The following is a 17,987-nucleotide window of genomic DNA, read 5'->3' as shown; positions in this document are numbered from 1 at the left end:
AATAATAATGTAGTATGAGGAATAAAATATTTATATATTTATGATTAAATTAAAATTTATATCGATAAATAACACACAAATTAAAATACAATCTTAATAAATATCACAAAATGCAGATCATTTTATCCATAATCACAGCTTTTTTGAAAAAAAAATCGAAACAAAGTGCAAATTTAAATTTTGAATTCGGTTGTTCTTATGTAGAATAAAATTTTGAAATTTTTTTCTTTTCTTGATTTTTTTTCTATGCTGGAAGTATTAATCGCAGTTGCAGTTTTATGCATTCTCAGTCGAATATAATTAAATATAATAGAAGTAAGTATATCAACAGCGTGATCTTTACATAAAAAATTTAATACATTCTTGTCAATTATTTATGTTAAATTATTTCATGTCAATTATTTCATGTAAAAGATTTTCCCAAATGGAATCACAACTATTCGATTTTTGAGAAATTTCTTCAAATACGAATTCGATTTTTTTTATCAGATTATAAAAACCTAAATTCGGATGCTGAAACAAATTTTTCTCTGAATTATTCAAAGCAACAAATGCATCTGATACAAAAGCTGTTGGCTCCGAATTCCAAATAGCATCGTGGCATTTAACGCACTTTACATTTTTTTAAATTTGATTAAAAATTTCTTCCGTCAAATAGTAAAGTACGCATTCAGCGATTTCCGGAGAGTTGTAGTCATGTTCGCAAAGTAAGTTTTCCGTTTGCCAATCATCACCAATCACAGCTTCTTTTAATGTTACTTTTACTTTATCCAACACACTTCTATTGTCGCTTCTATTATATATGTCTTTGAGGTCTGATAAGCGAATCAACTGCTTATCAGATGTAACTACACTACAATTACCAGCCATAGGGGGTTTGAAAACACTATGCAATGATAAAATACGGTAGATTTACAAAAATGTAGGAGCTATAGGTTGATCATTGGTGCTACCTGCTTGTCGTACTGAACCGAAAAAGCGCTAAAAGACATAAAATAAAATATTGGCATAACCTGAACACACGTTTGTTGTAACTTTTTTCTTTGTAAGTAGAAAATACCGTCAAACAATTTTAATTAATTAATAACGAGTTATACCTCAAGAGGATCTTGATTTATATTTCCGGTTGATAGACCAATATTTTTGCTATTGTATACATCGGTAATTAAGTCGACTGTAGACCGCAAAGTTACACGCAATCTATCTGCTGTATTTTTGGCGAGGAACAAAGATTCGCTTATTTTTTTTTTTCATTAATCTTTGTTTCCCAATCATCTGACTTCTTAAGCGATTCTTCAATAATCTACCAATTTGAAATATTCGTGTTACTTCATAGAAATTGTAAAAAATAAAAAAATTAAATACATAAAACTTTTTGTACTGACTTTGAAATTGTCATCACTAGGCTTTACTCCAATAAAATTGTGATTGAGGGCATTGAACAGTCTATTCATCCAACTACAAAATTCGATTGTAGCTGTGAAATTATTGGTTTTGATATGATGCCTTTTGCCATTGAATTACTAAATACCTAAATATATTATAACAATGATAAATCATATTTGCTAAACATAAAAAAAATTTAGTTAATATCTAAATAAAATTATTATTGTCTCACCTGTACCGTTAGACCAACTCTCATTTTAAATGAGTTGTTGAGTATCAGGTGATTAGGAGTAATTTTCGGACAAACTTTTAGGTGTAAAGGTTTTACATGATCTGCGTCGAAAACTTTTGAAAAATGGTTCCATTTGATAAGAGGCTGATTTTCATCCATCTAAACATATTACATAAATAAATAGCTGTATAAATAATATCAAAATGTTGTGGCTTACGTTTTCTTGTTATTTAAAATATTGAGAAACTTGTAATACACTAGAAAAATAGTTATTCAGAAAATTTGAGCACTATCATAAAATCAAGATAACGTTTATAATTTCAAAAAAAATTTTTTTTAACGCTCTACAAGTTTATCGATGTCTTATCCAAAATAAAAAAAAAACTCTAATTTTTCTCGACATAATATGGTAATAAATACATGAAACTAACCTGGAGGCTCTTCTTATCATATAATCTGTTCCTTGTTGTTTTCATTAAGTGAGGTGTATCAGAGAATACATTAACCTTTCGATCAGCGCTAGGATGCTTAAAATGTGTGTTTTAAATTGTTTTTTTGTGCGCTGATTCCCATCTCACTCCAAAATTTACGATTTGGAGTAGCACCATCAGTAACTATTCCCAAAACTCTAACGCCAGATCTTTCAATTATTATTAAAGCTTTTATAATCAGCTTCGCCAAAACAATGCCAGAAGTAGGGCCATGTGAAGCAAAGACAGCTATTGGCTGTGTAAATAAACCAGTCAATGATTGGAACATGAACACTAAACCATGATTCGCTTTTTCTGTTAGCGTCTTTTTATCGTCTATATCATCTTCTTCAAAGTCAGGAAGTCTGACGAAATTAAGGCGTTTCGAATCAACAGCTATGCTTTCACGAATCCCCATTTGATCAATAAGTAATAATCCATCTTTATCTGGATTATTTTCTATATATTTTGATCAAACTTCAAAAAAAGCCTCATCAAATCCACATGATATTGGAATCTTAGATAATTGCCTAAAGAAATTGAATAAATCAATAAAATATTAATATTAATAGATATACTATATAATATTTTAGTATACAACTAGAATATATAACATTTTTATATATAATTAATCATTGATAATTACTTTCTGATAGTGCTCGGACATGAAAGTGGTAAAATGTTATTGTCTCGTATGAATCTAAATGTTGTTGGAGATTTCATGTGTAGTAACATGCACATCATCCAGTCTTTTGAATAACGATGACCGTTACGAGATTTACATTTTGAAACGTTGATAATCTCTCGAATGGCGTTTTGTTGTTGTTCAGGCATTTTCTCAGCATTTTCAGTTAAAACATTATTTAATACATCGGTACTAATCTTTGTCATTTTTTCATAACATGTAGCTACCGAAGTTTTTAATTTTTTATTTGACTTTTGAAGGGAATTATTTTGCTTTTTAATTCTGGAATAATTTTTCTGTAATTTTATTCAATTTTTTTTTATTTCGAGCTTCTCAATATGTAATTTTATTCTACTTTTGATACCTGTATTACTTGCAGATTGTTTTTTTTTTTTTTACGTTCTAACACTTTTTTTACAGATTTACAGTCTTTACACTGCCCATTTTTACTAATTAATACACACTTTTTATGCCTAGTTATTTTAAAAATGTCAGTGTATGTAAACAAACTGTGATCTAAATTTTGTAAGTCATTATTTAATTTAACACCGTTACATACTTGTAATAAATGAAAACTAAAAATAATATTTTCAAGATTTGCTAAACTTTTCACTTTTTCACCATATTGTTCTCTTAAATTTATAAGTGATTCATTGACTTTAAATCGTACTTCTAGACTCTCAGTTATAACAACTTTTTTCGAATAAGTTATTGTTGCACTAGTCTTTTCTTCAAAATATGTATGGCTGAAAGCAATCATAAGTGTTCCATTAACATCATATTTTTTACGTTCCCATGAAAGTGGTAAATATAGTGTTTCATTCGAAATTATATCCTCGAAAGTCAATATACTGTTGTTTTCACTTGTTTCAATAAAAGATTTTTGTGATGTTCTTGCTTCCGTTACATTGATTGCACCAGTCAGTAAAAAATTTGGTTGGAGTTGATTATTTATATCTTCATGTGTTTCTTTTTGATTTTTTTTTTTTTATAATTATCATGAAGCTCATTCCACCAGAATTGAGAAGGAGTAATGTTTGGCGCTAACTGAGGTTTCTTATACGGTGACTAAAGTACAAAAAACAACAGAAAGTTTAGTTTAATTATAATTAAACTTATAGTGTAATATATACACTTTATATATTTAAAAATGATAGACAAAATTCCTGCAGAAATAAAATATTCGTAGCCATAGTAGATTATTCTTACAGAAGTGATATGACTATAAAAAGATGAAAAATATACTTACCACTCCTGGAATAGTACCATCTTTATCAGTAAGAATTTTTTCATGCCGAATTTCATCTTTCAAAAAATGTTTATCACAAACTTTTTGTCCACACTTGAATTCAACTTTTCGACGGATTGCAACTTGCCACTTTTCTCTTAAGTCCAGATCTTTGGGAACACCAAATAAATGTCTTTTTTCTTTACAACTTTTATACCCCGATTGACAACCAGTAACTATACAACTGGATATTTTAAATAAAATATTTTTAATTACAAATAAAAAAAAACTGTTAATAATTTATGCACAGGATTTTATATCACAATTTCGTGAATAAAAAATCTAATACTTAGTAGCGAAACCTAAATTACAAACTCCTGTAGATGTTCATTCGAGGACAGTATGACCACGACGGATGACTGATTGAAACGTTTCCAAATGCACTTTGACGAAGTTAAGTCAACTCACTTTAATAGTAATGAGCCTAAAAGTGGGAGTAGCAGTAATATTTATAATCCTTGCTTTATCTATTTTATATTTCACCTTCGACATTCGGTCGAGACGAAATTTTATTTTAAGTACAATAGTATAAAATTTAACAATTGACAGTTTGAAGAGGGTTAAAACTCACAGGATTTATTTTCAGTAGATGACCATAAAAGACAGAAATCAAACTCTTCAATTGTTATTTTTTAAACTTTGTGTAGAGTTTTAAATAGTTTATTCTTTTATTCTTAAATAAAGAAGAGAATGTTAGTACATAATAATTCTAAATGTAGCGACGTTTTATTTACCCATTACAAAAAAAAAATAAAAAAATGATTACCTATCAGAGTCAGGAATAGAACCCTGAGTAGCAAAATAAAAATCTGAACTTTTCTCCAAACACTACTCACAAGGTTATTATAAAATAAAGTTTTAAGTCCTATGAAAGTCATAGAAATAAAAATTTCCATTTGTTAAATCTCGAGTAGCTGAGATTGCTTGGACAGCGTTTGAAAAGTTTGAGAGTGTCGTTTAACTTGGTGAAGTCAGGTAAACGAATTCAGGTATAAAACCATTGTTATTTAACACTCTAAGTACTGTAGATACCGTGGGTACTGTAAGTGAAATAAATATGATAAACTACCCACTGGTTACGTTTGATTTACATTCTAAAATTTTTCATCATTTTCGATAGTTTATTTAAAAATGATAACTTAAAAATTGTAGTTTTTAAATAATATAAGATTAGAAAATTTTACTATTGTATTCGAGGGAAAAGAGGGGAAAGTAGGCATAATGAGTCTCTCAAGATAATTACAAACTTTATTTCACAAACAATTTTAGTTGGCCTGTCTGCGCTTCGTTTTGTTAATTTGAAAACTTGAATCGTTCGAGATGTATGGTGAGATGTAGACTTTAATCATAAATCTTGAACGAATTAGAATAGATTCGTCTTTAATAGTGTCAACTCAGTATTATAAATTATTATGATAAATAATATTTTATACTTGATGCGCGTTAAAAAAGTAAATTTTATGAATTTCGTAAAAGTAACATTGCTTTTGATACAAAAACTCGTAGTAGAATAAATTTACAGTGATATTTCATTATGTTGTTGACAAGATTCTAGTCCTACGTTTCAAATTACCATAATTTATTATATTACTGAAAAATACCATATTCATCATGACAATGAGATTATGCTAAAAGTCTTACACACAAATGAATTTTTTGAACTTATTTATGGGTTTGAGTATATTTTTAGAATTTTTATTAAACACCGAGAGAAAAACATTATAAATTCAAGAAAACTCTTTTATTAAAAGGAACGATTTTAAACGATTAGAAAAAATAAATTTTTTAAACTTTTGAATACTTTTGATACTTTGAATACTTCGTCATCGAGCTTCTTGTGGGCATTTAACATTACAAGTTGTTTCGAATCGTTTCTTTTAATCAGGGCTTGTTTACTTATAATTTATAATACTAAAAATAAAAAATTTTTACCACACTGAAGTATAAAATATCTTATTTCAATAACTATTGCTTCAATCCAATTATAAATTTCCAAGGGCAATGCATTTTTATGAAGAAATAAGAAAATTTTTCCTTGGCTCTATCCAAAAAAATAAAAATATGTACTTCAGTTAAGAATATTATTTTTAGAAACGAACATATTTTTCTTTCACTGCAGTATATAGTACGGATGGTTTATTTTTTATTGTAATTAATATTTTGTGGGCAATGTCTTGGAAACTTTTAGCGTATTCAAATTAGTTTTCAACTATTTTCAATAACCGTAAAAATGATTACATTTTTAAGAATTTATTAGAAAATAAAAGTATACATGTAATTATATAATTATATTTATAAATAATTTTTCAAAAGCCATAATCATAAAGTTTTAAAATTAGGACTTAATTTTTTTGAATTAAGTAAATTAATGAATGAAAAAAATGTATATATGCATTAAATGGGAAATTATTTAATAATATTTTACAACCGATTTTTCTTAAGAACGGTTTTCAGATAATTTTGTCCCAGCTTTTCTCTGAAATAAAAGCTCTAAACGCAAAATAAAGACACAGACCCGATGCTTTACTCTATGAACTAGCGAAGTGCACTTGAATTTTTTGATAACTTCCATTTGTTTACGAGAAAAGCTTGGACAAAGTTCCTATTTAATGTACAAGTGCAACAGAGATAGTACCGTTTATCCAGTTGAGTGCGAATAGAGAAACAAATGAAAACGCGTCTTAAGCTAAAAGCGTTTTGAAATACCCGCTTTTCAGAAACATTTTTGACTCATATGCTTTACGGTAAAGAAACACTATTGCCACCTACTGAATTAGTTCAAATGGAGTTTGTGACGGGGTGACCTGATATTCGACTGCTAGGTCAGCAAAAATTAAATTTCGCGCCATTTTTATTTTGCGCACTCGCCCTCGCGCCGGAAGTGTTTAATTTAGCGGCGTGACGGTAGGGGGTAGATCAGGAACACCTCGTCGCCAGACGCCAGACAAAAAAAAGAATTGCAACCTGGAAGCCGAGTCGAGCAGTCACTCAATCAACAGCACTTCTTTTTTGATTTAACTTGATAAGATTCATCGTCAGGCAGACGCCTTGTGGTTAAGTCAGTTTTTTTTGTGTGTGAAAATTTGGGTCGTCGTTTTCCACGGTGCAGACTAATCCAAGGGGAAACTTTGATCATGGCGAGACACCTGGGACAAGTCAACGTAAGTTCCTTGGCATAGAGGTTAAATTTATTTTACAACAATAATTTTGTCAAACACGTGGGTAATTTCCAAAACTACTTTTATCGTCTTTTATTAATTAATTTATTTATATATATCTTATTTCATTCATTTAATCTATTTAATCGCTGTGCATGCAGAAACTTTCAATTATTAAAACTTACTCATCGTCAGGACTTTCCTCGGCAATGACAAATTTTAATTAAATTCAAAGCCGTCATTAATAATGCAGAAGATTCATTTATAACAATAAAATTTAAGTGAAATTGAGGTTTGGAATCGCGGGTATCTGAGTAGAAATTTTCAGGCACTTGATGAAAGAGTGTCGCGCATGCGCAGTGGAATTCTGTTAAGTTTCTGTAATTATTAAATTTATGAATCATTTTTCCCAAAGACTTTTAACTTCAATTATTTATTATTAAATAAAAAAACAATTAATTGTAATAAATTAATTTTATTTACATTCATATTTATTCTTTAATTACTTCAACCAATTTTCCCTATCCAAAATCGAGCCGCGTACTCGGCTATATCAGGCATTCCCGAACCCGGTGCTCAACGTCCACACGAGCATTTTCAGAAGGGCTGTCCGAACATCCTAGTACGTGGAAGCTGGAGCCGACCCTTACAAGTCAGTAAGAATCTAAAAAAGTGGGGGAGTCGGAGAGGGCTGTGAGAAAGTATATCGCGTGCCAAAAGGTAAAAGGTCACATACCACTGCATGCGCCCTTTTAGCTTTGCAAAGCTAGAAGGGCGCATCAATTTTTTTTTTCATCGCAAATTTATTAGTAAACATTTTCTACGCTTGAAAATCCAACATTGTTTTCCCAAAGCTAAAAGGGTGTTGAAAATATGACTGATTTTTATAATATTGTATTTCGGCCATTTTTTGTAATTTTTATTTTATTCCAAATGTTTTTAAGATAACCATCGACGTTGAGAGCATAGCCAAATTTAATACCATTGTTTGATTATATTTTAGTTTTATGATTTAAGACCTTCTTTTTTTTCTGTATTGTAAAACTTTAAAATGTGAGTTTCTTTGAATTTGAGTTTAGATAATTTACAACTTAATCCTAAAATCCGCTTAAAAACTATTCCCAAGTAAAATTTAAACTTATTTTCCCAGACGACATCGTCCAGCTGAAATAAATTACTTTATTGCCTTTTTTCCTATAAACGCCTTTCGTCCCAAGCCTACGTGAATATCATATGGTGTCTCCAGTTTTTTCTAAATAATTTCTAGCCTTTCTAATATCTCGCTCTTTCCTCTTGCCTATCCTTTCTGACAGTGCCCCTTCCTACTTCAAGGGTTGTTACTCCTACAATTGCTGATTACCAATCACAAGGTCACCTTTCCCACCTTTTCTAAACAGTACGATTTTACTTACAGTTCAAGGTTCCTGAGGTACAAGGGCCCGTATGCAAGACAAAAATAATAAGTTAGTTATCACCAGGATCCCAAACCGTTTAGTTGAGACTTGCCTATGTCTCATCCGTACCAAAATTCAAAGAAAATTCCATTTTTTAGTTTTTACCGAATTTGTTCAGTCATAATAATATTTACCATTCTTTTGCAATTAAGTTATAGAAACGTTTTGTTCACTAATAAATCACATTAATTACGATATTGAAATCCAGAATAAATAAATATTAATAAGATATTAATTTAACTTATTAAATTATTACAATTGCATGAACAGTAACATCCCACCCGCGATTGTGATAAAAAACATGGTCCTTCGAGCCGAATTTTAATAAAGTGTTGTGCAACGTGAGATAATAGTGAAAATTTAAGTTGCAAAAAGTGGTGAAGCTTCATGTGCAGATACAATCAGTACCAGCAGCAGCAGCATCAAAGGTCGGTTGGTCTTTATTATTCACCTAAAAAAGTGGCCGAAAATTACTTTCCTTTGTTATATCACTAAACCACCGAAAGATCAGCAATTACCTTTCCTTATTTTGTACGTATCCCTGTATCAATTATAATCCAATATGGTTGAACACAGCCGACTTAAAAGACGACGCGGTCATATTCAAGCTACTATAACTGCCTTAAAAAATGCAGTTGACGCTGCAATAGCAGATCCAGAACACCGGAATATTCATTTCATACAAGCTACTTTGAATACTGCCGTAAAAGCTGTAACAGTACGTTCGACTTGAAAATCGAGCGCCAAAGTCTAATTTACCTATGGCCATCTATTTGAATAATTTTACATTAATTAACACTCTTTAGTCACCCGGGGCCAGGTCAGAGGCCCCCTAGATCGCATTCTATTGAGACAATAGTGGGGTAGTTTCCCACCCTCGGACTTTTCCTTTAAAATGGGCTAGCAAGTGGTTGCAGGGTGACTTAGGCCCTGGCTACCACCCAGAGTGGACCAGTAGGGTAGTGGACTGATGACGCTTAGCGAGGTTCCTACTCTACACCCAGAGCTCAATACAATTTACTTGAGCCGGCCTCACGATATGTCTCGTTACATCTAGTCATTTAGTCCAGTGATAATTTTATTTAATTTATTTTATATCTTGGAGTTATTTGTCCGTTATCAATAGCCGCCGTAATTATTTTAGAAATCATTTATTTGAATAACGTTTTAATTGACCACATTTTGAGTCAATTTTCTATACGCGGCTATTTAGTAAAGTTAAAGTTAATTTGAAATTGTGTCGTTAAAATTTGTGAGTGTTACCACACCATTGCCGTTCATTTTCTGCGATTTCCTATCACCGAAGATTTGGGCGCCAATATAACTGGTGTAGCCTGTTGGCTGGCTAGCTCTTGTCCAGGCCACGGTTACTTAATATTAACTAAATTTATTTAATCTTATGAGCTGGGGGGTTCGCCTCGGTCTCTTAAATTTGCGCTTATTAATTATTAAGGAAAAGGAAATGCCTGGTGGTTTATTCGGTAAAGAATTGGTTTTGTGAGGCCGGCTCAAGTAAATTGTATTGAGCTCTGGGTGTAGAGTAGGAACCTCGCTAAGCGTCATCAGTCCACTACCCTACTGGTCCACTCTGGGTGGTAGCCAGGGCCTAAGTCCTCAAGCAACTGCTTGCTAGCCCTTTTTAAAGGAAAAGTCTGAGGGTGGGAAACTACCCCACTATTGTCTCAATAGAATGCGATCTAGGGGGCCTCTGACCTGGCCCCGGGTGACTAAAGAGTGTTAATTAATGTAAAATTATTCAAATAGATGGCCATAGGTAAATTAGACTTTGGCGCTCGATTTTCAAGTCGAACGTACTGTTACAAAGCCTTCGAAAAAATCGACATTATTCAAACTGAATCGGAAGAGGTAGCCGAAGATGAGATTGACAACCGTATGTCGTATGTATCCAGTTTTGATGTAGAAACATCTCGTGCGCGAACTTTGATCCAAAGATTAACCCCAACTTCTGTGAATGCAGATAATTCACAGAGAGCAGTAGCTAGCGTAACCGAACCAAAAGCAGCGGTCACATTACCAACAATTCCATTACCGACTTTTGACGGAACTGTCGAAAAATGGTCAGCATTTTATAATTTATTTGCAACATTGATCGACCAAGAAGATTTATCACCGGTCAAAAAACTAAATTATTTGAGGTTGTCGCTTACTGGGAAGGCGGCGAGCGCGATTGAATCCCTAGAGCTTACAGATGACAACTATTCAGTCGCATTAGATATTTTGAAAGAAAAATATGAATCAGTCCGCCGAGTAACGCGTCGTCACTGGTCGTTGTTACGCGAATATCCAAAATTGCAAAAAGATTCAGCTGCGGCAATTAATCAACTTGTTGACACCTTCTACCAGCATATCAGAGCATTAGAAAATTTGAAAGCACCCGTCTCATCATGGGATATTCCTTTAGTAGATTTAATTTTATCGAAACTTAATTCAACAACCATATGGCATTGGGAGCTCACTTTGACCGATGAAAAAGTTCCATCGTATAAAAATCTATTAAAATTTTTAGAAAAGCGTGCTAGTTGTGGTGACACGTCTCGTTATAACGAAACACCATCTAATCCACCACCGAGAAAAGATAACCATCAGCATAGACCATTGACTCAGGCACTCCATGTTACAAACAACTCAAATCACCATTATACTAAGTTTTCGAACAATAAGATTGCCGACCCGGCTATTACCTGCCCTGTGTGCAACGAGCATCATTTGTTATATACCTGTGAAAAATTCCGAAATTTGTCCATAGAGGACCGACGTAAAGTAATTAAGGATACTAATCGCTGTTATAATTGTTTTGGAAAAAGGCACAGTATTAAGTCGTGTACATCAAAAGCATCATGTCAAATATGTTCAAAACGCTATAATACGTTGTTACATTTTCAAAGGGATGATAATTTGAGCCAAACTTCGAATGTTAATTATGCAACTACAAATAATGAAACACGAGCATGACAACATGATCAAAATATTCACACCAATGAAGCATCATCAGGAGAAGAAAAACAAGTTAGTTTAGTATTAAATACTGTGTCGAATGACATAATGGTTACCGCTGTCTTAAATATCTTAGACAAAGACCAGCAACCCATTAATTGTCGAGCCTTACTAGATACCTGTTTCACAACAAATTTTATGACTCAGAGTTTGGCAAGACTTTTAAAATTGAAAACAAGCACATGTCGTGTACCTGTCGGAGCACTGGATACCATGACCACCTATTGTAATGAAATAACCACAGCGGCAATTACATCCCGAGTAAATAAATACAAGAAAACACTTACCTTTCTGATTATACCGATGATTTCTCAGATAGTACCGGATCAACCTATTCATCAAGAAACATTGAAAATTCCATCTAACATTAAATTAGCCGATCCTTGGTTTTACAAGCCCGCACCAGTTGACCTGCTGATAGGTGCAGGTACTACTCTCTCACTGTTATGTATAGGTCAAATCAAAATCTCTTTACCTGCACAGCAAGAATTATTCCTTCAGAAAACATTGCTTGGTTGGATTATAGGTGGAGCAGCGCCTTCAAGTAAATACGTCACATCAGCAGCATGCCATATTACAAATATCAATGACTTTGACCTAAATAAATTTTGGGAAATTGAAGAATGTCCGAGCACTAAAAGATTTACTCCAGAGGAAGAAGAGTGTAAGCAGCATTTCCAAAAACATATTGCAAGAGATCCAACTGGTCGCTACGTCGTAGCACTGCTATTCAATCCACGTAGTCCAGCATTAGGAGACTCTTACCACTTAGCCCTTAAGAGATTGACAAACACCGAACAAAAATTAAAAAGAAATCCAAATTTGAAGACTCAATATCATCAAGTTTTACAAGAATATTTAGATTTAAATCATATGTCTCTAATTCACGACCAACCGACAGCCACCACCAGTTATTATCTCCCGCATCATGCCGTAATAAAGGAAACAAGCATGACCACCAAGGTTAGAGTTGTATTCGATGGTTCTGCAAATACAACCACAGGTACATCATTAAACGATAAATTGTTTACTGGACCTACTATTCAATCGGATCTTTTTTCACTTTTAATTCGTTTTCGAAAGCATCCAATCGTTTTAACAGGTGACATTGAAAAGATGTACCGACAATTTCTAGTGCGGAAAAAAGACAGAAAATTTCAACGGATATTATGGAATCATGGTAATAAAACACAATCCTATGAATTGAATACAGTAACCTTTGGACTTAGACCCGCACCATACCTGGCTATCCGTTGTTTACATCAACTGGCTCAAGATGAAGGTCATTCGTTTCCTATAGCAGCCAAAATTCTAACAGAGGACTTTTATGTAGATGATCTACTCACTGGAGCCCAAACCAAATTAGAAGCGATTCAAATGCAACAAGAAGTCTCCCATATACTTGCCAAAGCGGGTTTAATTATTCGTCAATGGGCATCAAATGACAGTGAGGTATTAAAAGATATTTCTAAAGAAAATATCAACCCTCATTTACAGTTGGGTGACACAACATTAAAAACTTCGGGTATCTGCTGGGAGTCAAAGACCGATAGCATAATGTACACAGTTAATGCTATTACCATTACAAACCAGACTAAGATCACAAAGAGAACTATTCTTTCAGAAGTCGCAAAAATTTTTGATCCTCTAGGACTATTAGCACCTGTTATTATCATAGCAAAAATTCTTCTACAGAGATTATGGTCCGAGAAACTCGATTGGGATGAATCTTTACCACTGGAACTTCACACGGAATGGAAAACCTACTGCGGCCAACTGCCGGTATTGAACCAGATATCTTTTCCCCGAACAATTATGTCATCAACAATAAAAAATATACGGCTACATGGATTTTCAGATGCAAGTGAAAAGGCATATGGTGCTTGCGTTTATTTGCGTGTACTTGATCATCAAGGGAAGACTCGAGTACAATTATTGTGTGCCAAATCAAGGGTCGCTCCATTAAAAACAATTACCATACCAAGATTAGAATTGTGCGGTGCACAACTTCTGGCAATATTAATTCCAGCCATAGTTTCAGCCATTAAGATTACATTTGATGGAATATATTGTTGGACCGATTCAACTATAGTTTTACATTGGCTCAATACATCACCTCATCACTTAAAAACGTTTGTTTCCAATCGGGTGGCAGACATTCAAAACAAAACGATTATTGACAACTGGCACCATGTACCCACAAAAGAAAATCCGGCAAATCTTGTGTCACGAGGGGTTCCACCTACTGACTTTCTTTCAATGAGCATTTGGAGAATGGGACCTCTATGGTTGAGCGAGCCCCAGAATAAGTGGCCAGTCACTAATTTACAGTTCAGTAAAGAAATACCTGAGCAACGGCGCGTCACTTGTCTGTTTACCAACCAAAAGGAATTTACAACGTTCGATAAGTTTTCGAATCTTGACCGGTTGATGCGTTCGTTGGCTTATTGCTTCAGATTTGTACGAGGGCGTCAAACAAAAGGCCCCTTAACAGTAAAAGAATTACAGGAAGTAGAGATTCGAGTACTTAAAACAGTTCAACGTCAAGCTTTTGCCGAAGACCTTAAAATTCTGAATAAATTGGACTGGTCGAAACAGAAAAATACTCAACTTTCAAAATTAACCCCAAGATTAGATGATAATGGGATAATGAGAGTCGGTGGTCGTCTATCCTTCTCTAATTTACCCTTCGATGCAAAATATCCTATTATCTTACCAAAAAATCACCATGTCACAAATCTGTTTATTCATCATACACATAGGATACATTTACACTGCGGAGTGCAACAAACATTGTACATTTTGCGGCGCAAATACTGGATTATTGAAGGTCGAAGCCAGGTATACAAAATTATCAACAAATGTGTACAGTGTTGTAAAGCTAGACCCCCGACAACTAATTATCTGATGGGTAATCTACCTAGGCCTCGAGTCAATCCCTCACGTCCATTTAGTCAAGTCGGCGTAGATTACTGTGGACCATTTCTCCTTAAGGAAAAGAAATTCCGCAATCGGGCACAAATCAAATCGTATGTTGCTGTCTTTGTGTGTCTTGCAGTGAAAGCAGTCCACCTTGAATTAATTACTGATTTGACATCCGACGGTTTCTTATCAGCATTAAGATGATTTATCTCACGACGTGGTTTGTGCCAAGATATATATAGTGACAATGGGACTAACTTTGTTGGTGCAAACAATATTTTACGAGAATTGACTGATGAACTTTCTACGGCTGAGGCTCAAGAGAAAATTCAAGGGTATCTTACTACCAAAGGCATTCAGTGGCATTTCATTCCCCCACAGGCCCCTCACGTTGGAGGTCTATGGGAAGCTGCAGTGAAAAGTTTTAAAAGGCTTCTACAACATGTGGCTGGACATGAGATGCTGTTTACATATGAACAATTTAACACATTGGTAATTGAAATCTAAGCCATCTTAAATTCAAGACCACTAACTCCTATTTCCTCAGATTCCAATGATCCCTTAGTCCTGACCCCCGGACATTTTTTAATTGGTGATTCACTGACCAACCTTCAAGGTCACGATATTACAAAGATTCAAACTAACCGCTTATCAGCCTGGGAACATATTCAGAAGGTAAAACAAGATTTCTGGAAGCGGTGGAGCTTAGAATATCTTAATGAACTCACTTGTAGAACTAAGTGGGACACACCTGAGCCTAATATTATTCAGGGAGCAGTCGTTCTTCTTCGAATGACAACTCTCCGCCAGCACAATGGGTGATGGGGCAAGTCATCGAATGTCATCCAGGTGATGATGGCATCATTCGTACGGTGACAGTGAAAACCGCAAGAAATACCTTTGTGCGAAATATTAAAAGACTTACAATTTTACCTGTGTGTGAAGATTCTAACCAAAACTAAAATTAACTATTTAAAGACATTAAGTTGCTCGGCTATGACCTCTCAACGGGGGGAGAATGTTGAAAGTTATGACTGATTTTTATAATATTGTATTTCGGCCATTTTTTGTAATTTTTATTTTATTCCAAATGTTTTTAAGATAACCATCGACGTTGAGAGCATAGCCAAATTTAATACCATTGTTTGATTATATTTTAGTTTTATGATTTAAGACCTTCTTTTTTTTCTGTATTGTAAAACTTTAAAATGTGAGTTTCTTTGAATTTGAGTTTAGATAATTTACAACTTAATCCTAAAATCCGCTTAAAAACTATTCCCAAGTAAAATTTAAACTTATTTTCCCAGACGACATCGTCCAGCTGAAATAAATTACTTTATTGCCTTTTTTCCTATAAACGCCTTTCGTCCCAAGCCTACGTGAATATCATATGGTGTCTCCAGTTTTTTCTAAATAATTTCTAGCCTTTCTAATATCTCGCTCTTTCCTCTTGCCTATCCTTTCTGACAGTGCCCCTTCCTACTTCAAGGGTTGTTACTCCTACAATTGCTGATTACCAATCACAAGGTCACCTTTCCCACCTTTTCTAAACAGTACGATTTTACTTACAGTTCAAGGTTCCTGAGGTACAAGGGCCCGTATGCAAGACAAAAATAATAAGTTAGTTATCACCAGGATCCCAAACCGTTTAGTTGAGACTTGCCTATGTCTCATCCGTACCAAAATTCAAAGAAAATTCCATTTTTTAGTTTTTACCGAATTTGTTCAGTCATAATAATATTTACCATTCTTTTGCAATTAAGTTATAGAAACGTTTTGTTCACTAATAAATCACATTAATTACGATATTGAAATCCAGAATAAATAAATATTAATAAGATATTAATTTAACTTATTAAATTATTACAATTGCATGAACAGTAACATCTCACCCGCGATTGTGATAAGAAACAAATGGCGTATGTCTTTAATTATGCGCCCTTTCAGCTTTAGAAATTCGAAAATTCTGTGACCCAAAGCTAAAAGGGCGTATAAATTTTTTTTCTTAAAAATTCATTAAAAAGGTTAGCCGAAGTCTAAAAATGAGAAAAAAAAAGCTGCAGTCGTAAAGGTATGTTCAAACTAATACTTTCTTTCAGTATTAACGTTAAAAATATGTCTACACAGAAAAAAAGGATTTCTTAGGGCAAAAAATTTTTTCTTGATCTAAAAAAATTTTTACTTGACCCAAGAAATTTTTTGTATTATAAAGTGAAATCAAAAATTTTCTTAGGGTGAAAAAAAATTTTCTTGAAACGAGAAAAAAATTTTTTAGGCGAGAAAAAAAATTCTTGAGCCAAAAAAAATTTTTGTCTTCAATTCATAATACAAATTATTTCTTGTGCCAAGAAATTCTCTTTTCTCGCGTAGGAAAAGAATTATTTCTTTATTATTAAGTACCTTGGATTTTTTTTTCTTCATATTATTCTGATTTATGATGGATCCATAATCCAAAACACTAATTGAAGAAAACGTCAGTAAATTTTTATTTTTTATAATCGTTATGAAAATTTTTTATTTAATTAAAAATTTGATATTTTCATTTTTTTTTAATAATTTCATTTTTAATAAATTTTGAAAAAACAAGTGTAGGTGACTGTTTTTTTCATCTAACTTGTTTTGTGAAATTATTTGTCAGTATTGTGTATTAAAACTTGAATTTTTTTTATGCGCCCTTTTAGCTTTAGGCACTACTTTTCAAAAGCTAAAATGACGTATGTCTTGAGGTACGCCCTTTTAGCTGAAAGATGCCCAAATTTTTTTTTTTGCAGATCTTGAAAAGATCTGTGATATTGAAAAAACACATCGATATCGTAATATCGATAGTTTTAGTTTTTTATCATCGAGTATCGATATATCTTGTCCAATAAATATCGACAGAAAACATCGATACTATACATAAAAAAACATTGATAGTTGTGTTACGTCCTGGTTGATGTTTTGGCGCTGGCGTGGTTGAGCGGTCGATTTGAATTGGACGTAATGAGAACTTACATATAATTATAAATAATTATTTAGTAGGGGTTGAACAGCCACCATTCGGTGGTTGAAATAAACTGGTTGTTATTTTATATCTTAATTTGATTTATTCAATTGTAAAAGAATAATTTCAATAATGTGAAAATATACAATTGAATCAATTTATAAATTGTTAAAGTTCGTCTAACAATAACTTCGAAAGGGTGAGAAAAAAGTTGAGTATTTAGTATTGAGCCTGACTGCTCTCTATGATTCTATATTTCAGACTGACTTCTCTCGATCGAGAAAAACTAGAGTAAGTCTCTTATCAATACGAGGCGCTTGGGCATCAGGCCCGCGCATCGTTCGATATAGAGGGGTGGATCGTGATAAGCAATATTCTCGAATGATCCATTCTC

General features: G+C 33.1%; 3 protein-coding genes across 3 annotated transcripts; 2 read left to right on the top strand and 1 right to left on the bottom strand.

Moving 5' to 3' along the window:
• Positions 1–1,258: 1,258 nt before the first annotated feature.
• LOC103572487 (uncharacterized) lies at positions 1,259–8,810 on the bottom strand. The gene is made up of 8 exons (XM_053741719.1): positions 8,779–8,810; positions 4,040–4,245; positions 3,192–3,742; positions 2,735–2,970; positions 2,050–2,618; positions 1,619–1,777; positions 1,386–1,531; positions 1,259–1,303 (listed from the first exon to the last, which is right to left on the bottom strand). Exons 1-5 carry the CDS (start codon positions 8,808–8,810, stop codon positions 2,561–2,563), a joined length of 1,083 nt encoding a protein of 360 aa, XP_053597694.1. The 3' UTR covers positions 1,259–1,303; positions 1,386–1,531; positions 1,619–1,777; positions 2,050–2,560.
• Positions 8,811–9,235: 425 nt separating this feature from the next.
• On the top strand, positions 9,236–11,646 carry LOC106694116 (uncharacterized). Its single transcript, XM_053741718.1, has 2 exons — positions 9,236–9,391; positions 10,438–11,646. The coding sequence occupies exons 1-2, from the start codon at positions 9,236–9,238 to the stop codon at positions 11,644–11,646; spliced, it is 1,365 nt and encodes a 454-aa protein (XP_053597693.1).
• Positions 11,647–11,736: 90 nt separating this feature from the next.
• On the top strand, positions 11,737–14,814 carry LOC106694115 (uncharacterized). The gene has a single exon (XM_014444320.2). It carries the CDS (start codon positions 11,737–11,739, stop codon positions 14,812–14,814), a length of 3,078 nt encoding a protein of 1,025 aa, XP_014299806.2.
• The last annotated feature ends 3,173 nt before the right edge of the window (positions 14,815–17,987 follow it).

Source organism: Microplitis demolitor, chromosome 9 (genome assembly GCF_026212275.2).
Source record: "Microplitis demolitor isolate Queensland-Clemson2020A chromosome 9, iyMicDemo2.1a, whole genome shotgun sequence".
NCBI classification, from domain to species: domain Eukaryota; kingdom Metazoa; phylum Arthropoda; class Insecta; order Hymenoptera; family Braconidae; genus Microplitis; species Microplitis demolitor.
The sequence above is the reverse complement of the archived record's forward strand: the minus strand, read 5'-3'. Positions and strand labels throughout refer to the sequence as shown.

What these genes read in the sequence shown, in the direction of transcription:
- LOC103572487 (XM_053741719.1), bottom strand. Translation starts at nt 8,810, where the DNA reads ATGGTAAATATTATTATGACTGAACAAATTCG. An exon ending in ATTATGACTGAACAAATTCG is followed by an intron (nt 4,246 to 8,778) that starts GTAAAAACTAAA and finishes TAAAATATCCAG; the next exon opens with TTGTATAGTTACTGGTTGTC. An exon ending in AATTCTTACTGATAAAGATG is followed by an intron (nt 3,743 to 4,039) that starts GTACTATTCCAG and finishes AAAATCAAAAAG; the next exon opens with AAACACATGAAGATATAAAT.
- LOC106694116 (XM_053741718.1), top strand. Translation starts at nt 9,236, where the DNA reads ATGGTTGAACACAGCCGACTTAAAAGACGACGCGGTCATATTCAAGCT. An exon ending in CTGCCGTAAAAGCTGTAACA is followed by an intron (nt 9,392 to 10,437) that starts GTACGTTCGACT and finishes TTATTCAAATAG; the next exon opens with ATGGCCATAGGTAAATTAGA.
- LOC106694115 (XM_014444320.2), top strand. Translation starts at nt 11,737, where the DNA reads ATGGTTACCGCTGTCTTAAATATCTTAGACAAAGACCAGCAACCCATT.